General features: G+C 52.8%; 2 protein-coding genes across 3 annotated transcripts in view; one reads left to right on the top strand and one right to left on the bottom strand.

The window, feature by feature from the left end:
* LOC106042585 (mucin-5AC-like) overlaps positions 1–17,065 on the top strand; it is a 46,658-nt gene that overhangs the window by 23,449 nt on the left and 6,144 nt on the right. Inside the window, exons 27-30 of the mRNA XM_066997589.1 lie at positions 63–191; positions 560–686; positions 1,011–1,054; positions 2,634–15,563. Of these exons, the coding sequence (XP_066853690.1) occupies positions 63–191; positions 560–686; positions 1,011–1,054; positions 2,634–15,563 (13,230 nt within the window). The remainder of the gene's footprint in view (positions 1–62; positions 192–559; positions 687–1,010; positions 1,055–2,633; positions 15,564–17,065) is intronic.
* Positions 982–17,065, bottom strand: part of TOLLIP (toll interacting protein) — a 55,998-nt gene continuing 39,914 nt past the window's right edge. For both annotated transcript variants that reach the window (XR_010831815.1, XR_010831816.1), the window contains one exon: positions 982–1,645. The gene's annotated coding sequence lies outside the window, so the exon portion shown is untranslated. The remainder of the gene's footprint in view (positions 1,646–17,065) is intronic.

Here is a 17,065-nt window from a genome sequence, read left to right as displayed (position 1 = left end):
CAGACATGAATCAAAAGAGGTCGTTCTTTTCTGAACACATCCAAATTTCTGTTTCTCCTTAGCACTGTTCTGTGATTACTATAATCAACAAGGGGAATGTGAATGGCACTATAAACCTTGTGGAGCCTCCTGTATGAAGACCTGTAGGAACCCAAGCGGAAAATGCCTCCATAACTTGCCAGGTTTAGAAGGTAAAAAGAGCTGCAAGTACTCTTAAGTGGGTGTATTTAATTATATTTTTTTAATTGTCTTTAATGGAGTCTATTTTCTCTATCAGCTGTTTTTCCACCATTTAATTCTCTTCAACAACATTGCATTCACATGAAGGAAGACAAAGCCTGGAAAATGGAGCTAAAAACATCTCTGGGGCTAAGTCCTTGTGGGCTGTGCTAATATTAGTTCTCTGCATTATTTTTTAGGATTGTTGGAAAAAATAATTAGCAAAAATTGTGACTATTAAAAACAAGACCTGCAAACACGTTCTGAACAAATAAAACTTTTCCTGACTGTATCTCATTTGCACGTTTTCTACCTTATATGTGCTCTTTCCTTGCTTCAGGCTGCTACCCTAACTGCCCACCAGACAAGCCGTATTTTCATGAGGATCAGATGAAGTGCGTCAGTCTCTGTGACTGTTATGATAATGAAGATGGGAAGATATATAGACGTGATGAATGTCAATTATGGTAAGGCTTAACATATCAGCCTAATTATGCACAAGGAAAAATGAACAAATCAGTAATGGAAAATTGCATGTTTCTGTTTCATGACAGGAGTCGTGAAAGTTTTATGATGCCTGTGTAAAAATAAGGCCTGGAACAAGCAGTTACTAATTAGCTGGAATTTAGGCAACATGCCCATTTGAATCCGAGTAACTGAATCAACCAAGTTCTCATTCACAATTGTTCAATCCTTGATACTTGATGCCAGTATCTGGCAGAAAGATGACAGTAATAAAATCAGGTCATAATAAAAAAGATATGTGTTTTTTTTTCTATTTTTTATTTCAGTGAATGCACATTAGAAGGTTTACAGTGCAAGTTTGATGATAAAGGTAAGACAGCTATTAAGTATTAATAAGAAAATGAAGTACTAGATATTATCTTTTCATAGATGACTGACAAAAACCTTCTGAATTACAGCATGTAACTGCATTTATGAAGGGAACACATATAAATACAACGAACTCATCTACAACACCACAGATGGAACGGGATGGTGTTTCAGTGCAACGTGCGATGTCAATGGAACAATAAACAGAAGTATCTTTAGATGTGGCATCTCAACAACAACCCCATTTACATTTTCTACAAGTCAGCCCACAACTACTGCTTCAGGTATGCATCAATACTCTTTAAAATAACTGAAAAATCTCTGGAAGGGATTAAAACTTGCCTGAAAGGCAGATCCTTTTCATCAGTTAATGACACACACTTTTACTTGAAACTATTGACTTCTTCTGGAAGAATTTCCAGTTCAACCAATTCAGCTGACCAGCATCAGATGCTTTTTAGACCATAATCAAGGATGTAGAAATGTATAGCATTTCTTACAAAGTCAGTCTCCACTGTTTCACCATGTTTTTTCCAGTGGAAAAATAACAGAGCTTATTAGTTATTGCACTCTGGAGAATCTCCTCACTTCCCTGCAAATAAAAAAGAGCAATTCTAAAACAAAGTCTGAACACACAAAAGACAGTTAGAACCATTTTAAAAATTACCGACCATATTAGCGCAAAATGAAAATAAGAAATTCAGTTTGAACGTATACTCAAATTATTTAAAACCATTCTTTGAAACCATTCCTAATTGTTAATCTTTAACAATATCGTATTCCTGCAATGCACTTCTACATTATTCCTGCAGTTAACTCATTGTACTGGCCATCTAATTGTGAAAAATTGAGAAATATTTCAAGAAAATTATACAATACTACCACAAGAACTGTACAATTAAATATAAGTCTTCTGTTAAGCAGATGTAACATTGATATGGAGAAAGTGGTACATATTCCATATGCTTATTTTCATAATGTTAAGAATATGACAAGAAATGTTATTAAAGTAAGAAGAAACTATGTATATATTAAATTATATCCTAAATATTTTTCATATGTTTATTATTTCAACTGTATAAACTACTATAAACTATTATATGAAGCTAAACTATTAGTTTATATTGGCAGTTTACAAATATGTGACATGTTATAATACTAAAATAAGTAGAAAAGTCATTAACCGGTAAAAATATTTTACATTATGTGTAGTTATGTAGCTAAGCATAAATAACTAGAGATAATAGTATGAAAAATAAAAAATCCTCTTACTTCTATTGTAACAGGCATGAGATCACATTATCTTATCTATCAACATTCCACATAACGCATGTTACATTAACTATATTTAAATACAATTTTTTAATGTCAGATTAAATACAACTAGAAAAAAATACAGAGATGAGATAGAAACCTACCTTAGAAATGAAACTAAAGGCTGTCAAAGAAAGTTTATTAAAATTAAAATACTATATGAACATATATACTATTACGTAAAACAGTAAAATATATGAAAATAAATAATTACTGTCACTTTAGTAACAGAAAACAAGACTTATATTTCTTCCTTTTAATTACAGAAATCACAACCACAACACCAGTGACAACTGTATGTGTGAAGAATGTATGTGAATGGTCAGAATGGTATGATAGCACACAGCCTAAAACCGGAGAGGACAGTGGAGACTATGAAAATTTTGAAAGTCTAAAAAAGAACGGATACAGCGTTTGTAAAAACCCAAGCGGAGTTCAATGCAGAGCAGAAGAACACCCAGATATAGGAATAGAATATCTTGATCAAATAATAGAATGCAGTCAAACCAGAGGATTGATATGCAATAACAAAGACCAAGAATCTAAGCAATGCTATAACTACAACATCAGAATACTATGCTGTAGTTATAAACCATGTTCAGAAATACAAACAACTACTGCTATAGAAACACCATTTACAATACAGACAAAGACACAACCACCAACTACAGGAAAACAAACAGAAGCTCAAAAAACAGATGTAACAACATTAACACCAAACGTCACAGAGATAACAGAAAGCACAACCACACCAAAACAATCCACCACAACTAGCAGTAGTGCCACTACCATCAAGACGTCTCCCTCTGTCACAAAAGGCACAACCGCCATCATCGCCACACCAACAGAGCCCATTGCATCTACCAGCAGTGCCAGCACCGCCAAGGCCTCCACCCCTCTGACAGAAGGCACGACCACCACCGTCAGCACACCTACCAGCAGTGCCAGCACCATCAAGACCTCTCCCCCTGTGACAAAAGGCACCACCACCGTCATACCAACAGCGCCCACCTCACCCACCAGCACCAGTACCGCCAGCACCTCCGCCACCACGGGCATCTGCCACGAGCGCTGTGCCTGGACACAGTGGTTTGACGTGGACTACCCAGCCTCCGGTAGCGACGATGGAGACATAGAGACGTTTGAAAATATCCGAGCTGCTGGATTTGATGTGTGCATCAATCCACTGGACATCAACTGCCGTGCTGAAAACTACCCCAACAGGAGCCTGGAGAGCCTGGGCCAGGTACTGCAGTGCAGCGTCGAAAAAGGCCTTGTGTGCAGAAACAAGGATCAGATCAGCAAGTACCCCATGTGCTTCAACTACCAGGTCAGTGTGCTGTGCTGTGACCGCAACCACTGCGAGACAACACCAAGCACCACGCCAAGCTCCTCAACTACGCCCACTCCTGCAGAAACGTCCACTGAGACAACCCAGACTCCCGCACCACCCACTCCTTCCTCTACTCTACCCGAGCCGACAACGCCAACCAGTGCTGGCACCACGGTTGTGCTCAAGACCAGTATCCCTCCAACACGGGGCACGACCATCATCAGCACATCCACAGCGCCCACCTCACCCACCAGCAGTAAAAGCAGACCCACGACCACTGCAGGAACGACCACAACGTCCTCCACAACATCCATTCCGGTTGAAACGTCCACTGCGGCAACACCTACTCCAGCATCACCCACTACTTCCTCTACCCTTCCCCAGTCAACGATGACGACCACCACCAGCACCACGGTGATCAGCAGGACCTCCACCTCTCCGGCACAGAGCACAACCACATTCACAGCCCCAAGCAGTGCCAGCACCGCCAAGGCCTCCACCCCTGTGACAGAGCCCACAACCACCATCATCATCACCACACCAACAGAGCCCATCGTGCCTACAAGCAGTGCCACCACCATCAAGACCTCTCCCCCTGTGACAGAGTCCACAACCACCATCATCAGCACACCAACAGAGCCCATTGCATCTACCAGCAGTGCCAGCACCGCCAAGGCCTCCACCCCTCTGACAGAAGGCACGACCACCACCGTCAGCACACCTACCAGCAGTGCCAGCACCATCAAGACCTCTCCCCCTGTGACAAAAGGCACCACCACCGTCATACCAACAGCGCCCACCTCACCCACCAGCACCAGTACCGCCAGCACCTCCGCCACCACGGGCATCTGCCACGAACGCTGTGCCTGGACACAGTGGTTTGACGTGGACTACCCAGCCCCCGGTAGCGACGATGGAGACATAGAGACGCTTGAAAATATCCGAGCTGCTGGATTTGATGTGTGCATCAATCCACTGGACATCAACTGCCGTGCTGAAAACTACCCCAACAGGAGCCTGGAGAGCCTGGGCCAGGTACTGCAGTGCAGCGTCGAAAAAGGCCTTGTGTGCAGAAACAAGGATCAGATCAGCAAGTACCCCATGTGCTTCAACTACCAGGTCAGTGTGCTGTGCTGTGACCGCAACCACTGCGAGACAACACCAAGCACCACGCCAAGCTCCTCAACTACGCCCACTCCTGCAGAAACGTCCACTGAGACAACCCAGACTCCCGCACCACCCACTCCTTCCTCTACTCTACCCGAGCCGACAACGCCAACCAGTGCTGGCACCACGGTTGTGCTCAAGACCAGTATCCCTCCAACACGGGGCACGACCATCATCAGCACATCCACAGCGCCCACCTCACCCACCAGCAGTAAAAGCAGACCCACGACCACTGCAGGAACGACCACAACGTCCTCCACAACATCCATTCCGGTTGAAACGTCCACTGCGGCAACACCTACTCCAGCATCACCCACTACTTCCTCTACCCTTCCCCAGTCAACGATGACGACCACCACCAGCACCACGGTGATCAGCAGGACCTCCACCTCTCCGGCACAGAGCACAACCACATTCACAGCCCCAAGCAGTGCCAGCACCGCCAAGGCCTCCACCCCTGTGACAGAGCCCACAACCACCATCATCATCACCACACCAACAGAGCCCATCGTGCCTACAAGCAGTGCCACCACCATCAAGACCTCTCCCCCTGTGACAGAGTCCACAACCACCATCATCAGCACACCAACAGAGCCCATTGCATCTACCAGCAGTGCCAGCACCGCCAAGGCCTCCACCCCTCTGACAGAAGGCACGACCACCACCGTCAGCACACCTACCAGCAGTGCCAGCACCATCAAGACCTCTCCCCCTGTGACAAAAGGCACCACCACCGTCATACCAACAGCGCCCACCTCACCCACCAGCACCAGTACCGCCAGCACCTCCGCCACCACGGGCATCTGCCACGAACGCTGTGCCTGGACACAGTGGTTTGACGTGGACTACCCAGCCCCCGGTAGCGACGATGGAGACATAGAGACGCTTGAAAATATCCGAGCTGCTGGATTTGATGTGTGCATCAATCCACTGGACATCAACTGCCGTGCTGAAAACTACCCCAACAGGAGCCTGGAGAGCCTGGGCCAGGTACTGCAGTGCAGCGTCGAAAAAGGCCTTGTGTGCAGAAACAAGGATCAGATCAGCAAGTACCCCATGTGCTTCAACTACCAGGTCAGTGTGCTGTGCTGTGACCGCAACCACTGCGAGACAACACCAAGCACCACGCCAAGCTCCTCAACTACGCCCACTCCTGCAGAAACGTCCACTGAGACAACCCAGACTCCCGCACCACCCACTCCTTCCTCTACTCTACCCGAGCCGACAACGCCAACCAGTGCTGGCACCACGGTTGTGCTCAAGACCAGTATCCCTCCAACACGGGGCACGACCATCATCAGCACATCCACAGCGCCCACCTCACCCACCAGCAGTAAAAGCAGACCCACGACCACTGCAGGAACGACCACAACGTCCTCCACAACATCCATTCCGGTTGAAACGTCCACTGCGGCAACACCTACTCCAGCATCACCCACTACTTCCTCTACCCTTCCCCAGTCAACGATGACGACCACCACCAGCACCACGGTGATCAGCAGGACCTCCACCTCTCCGGCACAGAGCACAACCACATTCACAGCCCCAAGCAGTGCCAGCACCGCCAAGGCCTCCACCCCTGTGACAGAGCCCACAACCACCATCATCATCACCACACCAACAGAGCCCATCGTGCCTACAAGCAGTGCCACCACCATCAAGACCTCTCCCCCTGTGACAGAGTCCACAACCACCATCATCAGCACACCAACAGAGCCCATTGCATCTACCAGCAGTGCCAGCACCGCCAAGGCCTCCACCCCTCTGACAGAAGGCACGACCACCACCGTCAGCACACCTACCAGCAGTGCCAGCACCATCAAGACCTCTCCCCCTGTGACAAAAGGCACCACCACCGTCATACCAACAGCGCCCACCTCACCCACCAGCACCAGTACCGCCAGCACCTCCGCCACCACGGGCATCTGCCACGAACGCTGTGCCTGGACACAGTGGTTTGACGTGGACTACCCAGCCCCCGGTAGCGACGATGGAGACATAGAGACGCTTGAAAATATCCGAGCTGCTGGATTTGATGTGTGCATCAATCCACTGGACATCAACTGCCGTGCTGAAAACTACCCCAACAGGAGCCTGGAGAGCCTGGGCCAGGTACTGCAGTGCAGCGTCGAAAAAGGCCTTGTGTGCAGAAACAAGGATCAGATCAGCAAGTACCCCATGTGCTTCAACTACCAGGTCAGTGTGCTGTGCTGTGACCGCAACCACTGCGAGACAACACCAAGCACCACGCCAAGCTCCTCAACTACGCCCACTCCTGCAGAAACGTCCACTGAGACAACCCAGACTCCCGCACCACCCACTCCTTCCTCTACTCTACCCGAGCCGACAACGCCAACCAGTGCTGGCACCACGGTTGTGCTCAAGACCAGTATCCCTCCAACACGGGGCACGACCATCATCAGCACATCCACAGCGCCCACCTCACCCACCAGCAGTAAAAGCAGACCCACGACCACTGCAGGAACGACCACAACGTCCTCCACAACATCCATTCCGGTTGAAACGTCCACTGCGGCAACACCTACTCCAGCATCACCCACTACTTCCTCTACCCTTCCCCAGTCAACGATGACGACCACCACCAGCACCACGGTGATCAGCAGGACCTCCACCTCTCCGGCACAGAGCACAACCACATTCACAGCCCCAAGCAGTGCCAGCACCGCCAAGGCCTCCACCCCTGTGACAGAGCCCACAACCACCATCATCATCACCACACCAACAGAGCCCATCGTGCCTACAAGCAGTGCCACCACCATCAAGACCTCTCCCCCTGTGACAGAGTCCACAACCACCATCATCAGCACACCAACAGAGCCCATTGCATCTACCAGCAGTGCCAGCACCGCCAAGGCCTCCACCCCTCTGACAGAAGGCACGACCACCACCGTCAGCACACCTACCAGCAGTGCCAGCACCATCAAGACCTCTCCCCCTGTGACAAAAGGCACCACCACCGTCATACCAACAGCGCCCACCTCACCCACCAGCACCAGTACCGCCAGCACCTCCGCCACCACGGGCATCTGCCACGAACGCTGTGCCTGGACACAGTGGTTTGACGTGGACTACCCAGCCCCCGGTAGCGACGATGGAGACATAGAGACGCTTGAAAATATCCGAGCTGCTGGATTTGATGTGTGCATCAATCCACTGGACATCAACTGCCGTGCTGAAAACTACCCCAACAGGAGCCTGGAGAGCCTGGGCCAGGTACTGCAGTGCAGCGTCGAAAAAGGCCTTGTGTGCAGAAACAAGGATCAGATCAGCAAGTACCCCATGTGCTTCAACTACCAGGTCAGTGTGCTGTGCTGTGACCGCAACCACTGCGAGACAACACCAAGCACCACGCCAAGCTCCTCAACTACGCCCACTCCTGCAGAAACGTCCACTGAGACAACCCAGACTCCCACACCACCCACTCCTTCCTCTACTCTACCCGAGCTGACAACGCCAACCAGTGCTGGCACCACGGTTGTGCTCAAGACCAGTATCCCTCCAACACGGGGCACGACCATCATCAGCACATCCACAGCGCCCACCTCACCCACCAGCAGTAAAAGCAGACCCACGACCACTGCAGGAACGACCACAACGTCCTCCACAACATCCATTCCGGTTGAAACGTCCACTGCGGCAACACCTACTCCAGCATCACCCACTACTTCCTCTACCCTTCCCCAGTCAACGATGACGACCACCACCAGCACCACGGTGATCAGCAGGACCTCCACCTCTCCGGCACAGAGCACAACCACATTCACAGCCCCAAGCAGTGCCAGCACCGCCAAGGCCTCCACCCCTGTGACAGAGCCCACAACCACCATCATCATCACCACACCAACAGAGCCCATCGTGCCTACAAGCAGTGCCACCACCATCAAGACCTCTCCCCCTGTGACAGAGTCCACAACCACCATCATCAGCACACCAACAGAGCCCATTGCATCTACCAGCAGTGCCAGCACCGCCAAGGCCTCCACCCCTCTGACAGAAGGCACGACCACCACCGTCAGCACACCTACCAGCAGTGCCAGCACCATCAAGACCTCTCCCCCTGTGACAAAAGGCACCACCACCGTCATACCAACAGCGCCCACCTCACCCACCAGCACCAGTACCGCCAGCACCTCCGCCACCACGGGCATCTGCCACGAACGCTGTGCCTGGACACAGTGGTTTGACGTGGACTACCCAGCCCCCGGTAGCGACGATGGAGACATAGAGACGCTTGAAAATATCCGAGCTGCTGGATTTGATGTGTGCATCAATCCACTGGACATCAACTGCCGTGCTGAAAACTACCCCAACAGGAGCCTGGAGAGCCTGGGCCAGGTACTGCAGTGCAGCGTCGAAAAAGGCCTTGTGTGCAGAAACAAGGATCAGATCAGCAAGTACCCCATGTGCTTCAACTACCAGGTCAGTGTGCTGTGCTGTGACCGCAACCACTGCGAGACAACACCAAGCACCACGCCAAGCTCCTCAACTACGCCCACTCCTGCAGAAACGTCCACTGAGACAACCCAGACTCCCGCACCACCCACTCCTTCCTCTACTCTACCCGAGCCGACAACGCCAACCAGTGCTGGCACCACGGTTGTGCTCAAGACCAGTATCCCTCCAACACGGGGCACGACCATCATCAGCACATCCACAGCGCCCACCTCACCCACCAGCAGTAAAAGCAGACCCACGACCACTGCAGGAACGACCACAACGTCCTCCACAACATCCATTCCGGTTGAAACGTCCACTGCGGCAACACCTACTCCAGCATCACCCACTACTTCCTCTACCCTTCCCCAGTCAACGATGACGACCACCACCAGCACCACGGTGATCAGCAGGACCTCCACCTCTCCGGCACAGAGCACAACCACATTCACAGCCCCAAGCAGTGCCAGCACCGCCAAGGCCTCCACCCCTGTGACAGAGCCCACAACCACCATCATCATCACCACACCAACAGAGCCCATCGTGCCTACAAGCAGTGCCACCACCATCAAGACCTCTCCCCCTGTGACAGAGTCCACAACCACCATCATCAGCACACCAACAGAGCCCATTGCATCTACCAGCAGTGCCAGCACCGCCAAGGCCTCCACCCCTCTGACAGAAGGCACGACCACCACCGTCAGCACACCTACCAGCAGTGCCAGCACCATCAAGACCTCTCCCCCTGTGACAAAAGGCACCACCACCGTCATACCAACAGCGCCCACCTCACCCACCAGCACCAGTACCGCCAGCACCTCCGCCACCACGGGCATCTGCCACGAACGCTGTGCCTGGACACAGTGGTTTGACGTGGACTACCCAGCCCCCGGTAGCGACGATGGAGACATAGAGACGCTTGAAAATATCCGAGCTGCTGGATTTGATGTGTGCATCAATCCACTGGACATCAACTGCCGTGCTGAAAACTACCCCAACAGGAGCCTGGAGAGCCTGGGCCAGGTACTGCAGTGCAGCGTCGAAAAAGGCCTTGTGTGCAGAAACAAGGATCAGATCAGCAAGTACCCCATGTGCTTCAACTACCAGGTCAGTGTGCTGTGCTGTGACCGCAACCACTGCGAGACAACACCAAGCACCACGCCAAGCTCCTCAACTACGCCCACTCCTGCAGAAACGTCCACTGAGACAACCCAGACTCCCGCACCACCCACTCCTTCCTCTACTCTACCCGAGCCGACAACGCCAACCAGTGCTGGCACCACGGTTGTGCTCAAGACCAGTATCCCTCCAACACGGGGCACGACCATCATCAGCACATCCACAGCGCCCACCTCACCCACCAGCAGTAAAAGCAGACCCACGACCACTGCAGGAACGACCACAACGTCCTCCACAACATCCATTCCGGTTGAAACGTCCACTGCGGCAACACCTACTCCAGCATCACCCACTACTTCCTCTACCCTTCCCCAGTCAACAATGACGACCACCACCAGCACCACGGTGATCAGCAGGACCTCCACCTCTCCGGCACAGAGCACAACCACATTCACAGCCCCAAGCAGTGCCAGCACCGCCAAGGCCTCCACCCCTGTGACAGAGCCCACAACCACCATCATCATCACCACACCAACAGAGCCCATCGTGCCTACAAGCAGTGCCACCACCATCAAGACCTCTCCCCCTGTGACAGAGTCCACAACCACCATCATCAGCACACCAACAGAGCCCATTGCATCTACCAGCAGTGCCAGCACCGCCAAGGCCTCCACCCCTCTGACAGAAGGCACGACCACCACCGTCAGCACACCTACCAGCAGTGCCAGCACCATCAAGACCTCTCCCCCTGTGACAAAAGGCACCACCACCGTCATACCAACAGCGCCCACCTCACCCACCAGCACCAGTACCGCCAGCACCTCCGCCACCACGGGCATCTGCCACGAACGCTGTGCCTGGACACAGTGGTTTGACGTGGACTACCCAGCCCCCGGTAGCGACGATGGAGACATAGAGACGCTTGAAAATATCCGAGCTGCTGGATTTGATGTGTGCATCAATCCACTGGACATCAACTGCCGTGCTGAAAACTACCCCAACAGGAGCCTGGAGAGCCTGGGCCAGGTACTGCAGTGCAGCGTCGAAAAAGGCCTTGTGTGCAGAAACAAGGATCAGATCAGCAAGTACCCCATGTGCTTCAACTACCAGGTCAGTGTGCTGTGCTGTGACCGCAACCACTGCGAGACAACACCAAGCACCACGCCAAGCTCCTCAACTACGCCCACTCCTGCAGAAACGTCCACTGAGACAACCCAGACTCCCGCACCACCCACTCCTTCCTCTACTCTACCCGAGCCGACAACGCCAACCAGTGCTGGCACCACGGTTGTGCTCAAGACCAGTATCCCTCCAACACGGGGCACGACCATCATCAGCACATCCACAGCGCCCACCTCACCCACCAGCAGTAAAAGCAGACCCACGACCACTGCAGGAACGACCACAACGTCCTCCACAACATCCATTCCGGTTGAAACGTCCACTGCGGCAACACCTACTCCAGCATCACCCACTACTTCCTCTACCCTTCCCCAGTCAACGATGACGACCACCACCAGCACCACGGTGATCAGCAGGACCTCCACCTCTCCGGCACAGAGCACAACCACATTCACAGCCCCAAGCAGTGCCAGCACCGCCAAGGCCTCCACCCCTGTGACAGAGCCCACAACCACCATCATCATCACCACACCAACAGAGCCCATCGTGCCTACAAGCAGTGCCACCACCATCAAGACCTCTCCCCCTGTGACAGAGTCCACAACCACCATCATCAGCACACCAACAGAGCCCATTGCATCTACCAGCAGTGCCAGCACCGCCAAGGCCTCCACCCCTCTGACAGAAGGCACGACCACCACCGTCAGCACACCTACCAGCAGTGCCAGCACCATCAAGACCTCTCCCCCTGTGACAAAAGGCACCACCACCGTCATACCAACAGCGCCCACCTCACCCACCAGCACCAGTACCGCCAGCACCTCCGCCACCACGGGCATCTGCCACGAACGCTGTGCCTGGACACAGTGGTTTGACGTGGACTACCCAGCCCCCGGTAGCGACGATGGAGACATAGAGACGCTTGAAAATATCCGAGCTGCTGGATTTGATGTGTGCATCAATCCACTGGACATCAACTGCCGTGCTGAAAACTACCCCAACAGGAGCCTGGAGAGCCTGGGCCAGGTACTGCAGTGCAGCGTCGAAAAAGGCCTTGTGTGCAGAAACAAGGATCAGATCAGCAAGTACCCCATGTGCTTCAACTACCAGGTCAGTGTGCTGTGCTGTGACCGCAACCACTGCGAGACAACACCAAGCACCACGCCAAGCTCCTCAACTACGCCCACTCCTGCAGAAACGTCCACTGAGACAACCCAGACTCCCGCACCACCCACTCCTTCCTCTACTCTACCCGAGCCGACAACGCCAACCAGTGCTGGCACCACGGTTGTGCTCAAGACCAGTATCCCTCCAACACGGGGCACGACCATCATCAGCACATCCACAGCGCCCACCTCACCCACCAGCAGTAAAAGCAGACCCACGACCACTGCAGGAACGACCACAACGTCCTCCACAACATCCATTCCGGTTGAAACGTCCACTGCGGCAACACCTACTCCAGCATCACCCACTACTTCCTCTACCCTTCCCCAGTCAACGATGACGACCACCACCAGCACCACGGTGATCAGCAGGACCTCCACCTCTCCGGCACAGAGCACAACCACATTCACAGCCCCAAGCAGTGCCAGCACCGCCAAGGCCTCCACCCCTGTGACAGAGCCCACAACCACCATCATCATCACCACACCAACAGAGCCCATCGTGCCTACAAGCAGTGCCACCACCATCAAGACCTCTCCCCCTGTGACAGAGTCCACAACCACCATCATCAGCACACCAACAGAGCCCATTGCATCTACCAGCAGTGCCAGCACCGCCAAGGCCTCCACCCCTCTGACAGAAGGCACGACCACCACCGTCAGCACACCTACCAGCAGTGCCAGCACCATCAAGACCTCTCCCCCTGTGACAAAAGGCACCACCACCGTCATACCAACAGCGCCCACCTCACCCACCAGCACCAGTACCGCCAGCACCTCCGCCACCACGGGCATCTGCCACGAACGCTGTGCCTGGACACAGTGGTTTGACGTGGACTACCCAGCCCCCGGTAGCGACGATGGAGACATAGAGACGCTTGAAAATATCCGAGCTGCTGGATTTGATGTGTGCATCAATCCACTGGACATCAACTGCCGTGCTGAAAACTACCCCAACAGGAGCCTGGAGAGCCTGGGCCAGGTACTGCAGTGCAGCGTCGAAAAAGGCCTTGTGTGCAGAAACAAGGATCAGATCAGCAAGTACCCCATGTGCTTCAACTACCAGGTCAGTGTGCTGTGCTGTGACCGCAACCACTGCGAGACAACACCAAGCACCACGCCAAGCTCCTCAACTACGCCCACTCCTGCAGAAACGTCCACTGAGACAACCCAGACTCCCGCACCACCCACTCCTTCCTCTACTCTACCCGAGCCGACAACGCCAACCAGTGCTGGCACCACGGTTGTGCTCAAGACCAGTATCCCTCCAACACGGGGCACGACCATCATCAGCACATCCACAGCGCCCACCTCACCCACCAGCAGTAAAAGCAGACCCACGACCACTGCAGGAACGACCACAACGTCCTCCACAACATCCATTCCGGTTGAAACGTCCACTGCGGCAACACCTACTCCAGCATCACCCACTACTTCCTCTACCCTTCCCCAGTCAACGATGACGACCACCACCAGCACCACGGTGATCAGCAGGACCTCCACCTCTCCGGCACAGAGCACAACCACATTCACAGCCCCAAGCAGTGCCAGCACCGCCAAGGCCTCCACCCCTGTGACAGAGCCCACAACCACCATCATCATCACCACACCAACAGAGCCCATCGTGCCTACAAGCAGTGCCACCACCATCAAGACCTCTCCCCCTGTGACAGAGTCCACAACCACCATCATCAGCACACCAACAGAGCCCATTGCATCTACCAGCAGTGCCAGCACCGCCAAGGCCTCCACCCCTCTGACAGAAGGCACGACCACCACCGTCAGCACACCTACCAGCAGTGCCAGCACCATCAAGACCTCTCCCCCTGTGACAAAAGGCACCACCACCGTCATACCAACAGCGCCCACCTCACCCACCAGCACCAGTACCGCCAGCACCTCCGCCACCACGGGCATCTGCCACGAACGCTGTGCCTGGACACAGTGGTTTGACGTGGACTACCCAGCCCCCGGTAGCGACGATGGAGACATAGAGACGCTTGAAAATATCCGAGCTGCTGGATTTGATGTGTGCATCAATCCACTGGACATCAACTGCCGTGCTGAAAACTACCCCAACAGGAGCCTGGAGAGCCTGGGCCAGGTACTGCAGTGCAGCGTCGAAAAAGGCCTTGTGTGCAGAAACAAGGATCAGATCAGCAAGTACCCCATGTGCTTCAACTACCAGGTCAGTGTGCTGTGCTGTGACCGCAACCACTGCGAGACAACACCAAGCACCACGCCAAGCTCCTCAACTACGCCCACTCCTGCAGAAACGTCCACTGAGACAACCCAGACTCCCGCACCACCCACTCCTTCCTCTACTCTACCCGAGCCGACAACGCCAACCAGTGCTGGCACCACGGTTGTGCTCAAGACCAGTATCCCTCCAACACGGGGCACGACCATCATCAGCACATCCACAGCGCCCACCTCACCTACCAGCACTACTGCCTCTACCCTTCCCCAGTCAACGATGACGACCACCACCAGCACCATGGTGATCAGCAGGACCTCCACCTCTCCGGCACAGAGCACAACCACTTTCACAGCCCCAAGCAGTGCCAGCACCGCCAAGTCCTCTACTCTTGTGACAGAGCCCAAAACCACCATCATTACCACACCAACGTCCTCCACAACATCCATTCCGGTGGAAACATCCACTGTGGCTACCCAGACTCCATCATCAGGCAGTACTGCCTCTACCCTCCCCAACACAACGATTCCATGGAAGACAGGGACTACAGTTATTCTTCCAACTTCTGTTTCTTCTACCAGCCAAAGTACCACCACCTCTATATTTCCCACTAGGTTTACCACCACTGGTAGCCCAGGTATGTCATTGTCAATCTCTCTTATGTTTGGAAGCAGTTACACTGTTATAAGAGCATTGCTGTCTTTATCACCTAGTTCAACGTGCTGCTTCTGGGTTGGGTCTATCCCAGACAGGATTACAGACTGGGGGACGAACTCATTGAGAGCAGAATCCAGACAGGGACTTGATGGTTCTGGTGGTCAAAAGTCTTGCCATGAACCAGCAGCTTGTGTTTGGAGTCCAGAAGCCCAACTGAGTCCTGGGCTACATCAAAAGAGTTGTGACCAGCAGGTCCAGGAAGATGATTGTTCCCCTGTACTCTGCCCTCATGAGGCCCTGCCTGGAATACTGCATCCAGGTTTGGGGCCCCCAGCACAAGAAAGATGAGACCTCTTAGAGTGAGTCCAGAGGAGGGCCACAAAAATGATCAGAGGGCTGGGGTACCTCTCCTATAAAGAGATGCTGAGAGAGCTGGGGATGTTCAGCCTGGAGAAGAGAAGGCTCTGGGGAGACCTCATCACGGCCTTTGAGTACTTAAAAGGGGTCTTATAAAAAGGTTGGAGAAGGACTCTTCACTCAGGTAGATAATCACAGTATCACAGTATCACAGATTTCTAGGTTGGAAGAGACCTCAAGATCATCGAGTCCAACCTCCGACCTAACACTAAGTACTCCACTAAACCATATCTCTAAGCTCTACATCTAAACGTCTTTTAAAGACCTCCAGGGATGGTGACTCCACCACCTCCCTGGGCAGCCCGTTCCAATGCTTAATAACCCTTTCGGTAAAGAAGTACTTCCTAACATCCAACCTAAAACTCCCCTGTCGCAACTTTCACCCATTCCCCCTCGTCCTGTCACCAGGCACGTGGGAGAACAGACCAACCCCCACCTCTCTACAGCCTCCTTTAAGGTAACTGTAGAGAGCGATAAGGTCGCCCCTGAGCCTCCTCTTCTCCAGGCTGAACAAGCCCAGCTCCCTCAGCCGCTCCTCGTAAGACTTGTTCTCCAGACCCCTCACCAGCTTGGTCGCCCTTCTCTGGACTCGCTCGAGCACGTCCATGTCCTTCCTGTAGCGAGGGGCCCAAAACTGAACACAGTACTCAAGGTGCGGCCTCACCAGAGCCGAGTACAGGGGCACAATCACTTCCCTAGACCTGCTGGCCACACTGCTTCTTATACAGGCCAGGATGCTGTTGGCCTTCTTGGCCACCTGGGCACACTGCTGGCTCAGAAGCCGAAAAGTCCTTGGCCTGGTGTAAACACTGCTCTGCAACAATTAAAACATCAGCATGTTATCAGCGCTCTTCTCATCCTAATCCAAAACATAGCACCCTACCAGCTACTATGAGGGAAAATTAACTCTGTCCTAACTGGAACCAGGACACAGCCGACTATCAACCAATACTCCCAGGTGATAATGATAGGACAAGGGGGAATAGTTTTAAACTGAAAGAGGATAGATTTAAATTAGACATTAGGAGGACATTCTTCACTGTAAGGATGGTGAGGCACTGGCAC

This window comes from Anser cygnoides, chromosome 5 (assembly GCF_040182565.1).
Source record: "Anser cygnoides isolate HZ-2024a breed goose chromosome 5, Taihu_goose_T2T_genome, whole genome shotgun sequence".
Lineage (NCBI taxonomy): Eukaryota > Metazoa > Chordata > Aves > Anseriformes > Anatidae > Anser > Anser cygnoides.
This window is presented reverse-complemented; position numbering and strand designations above follow the sequence as displayed.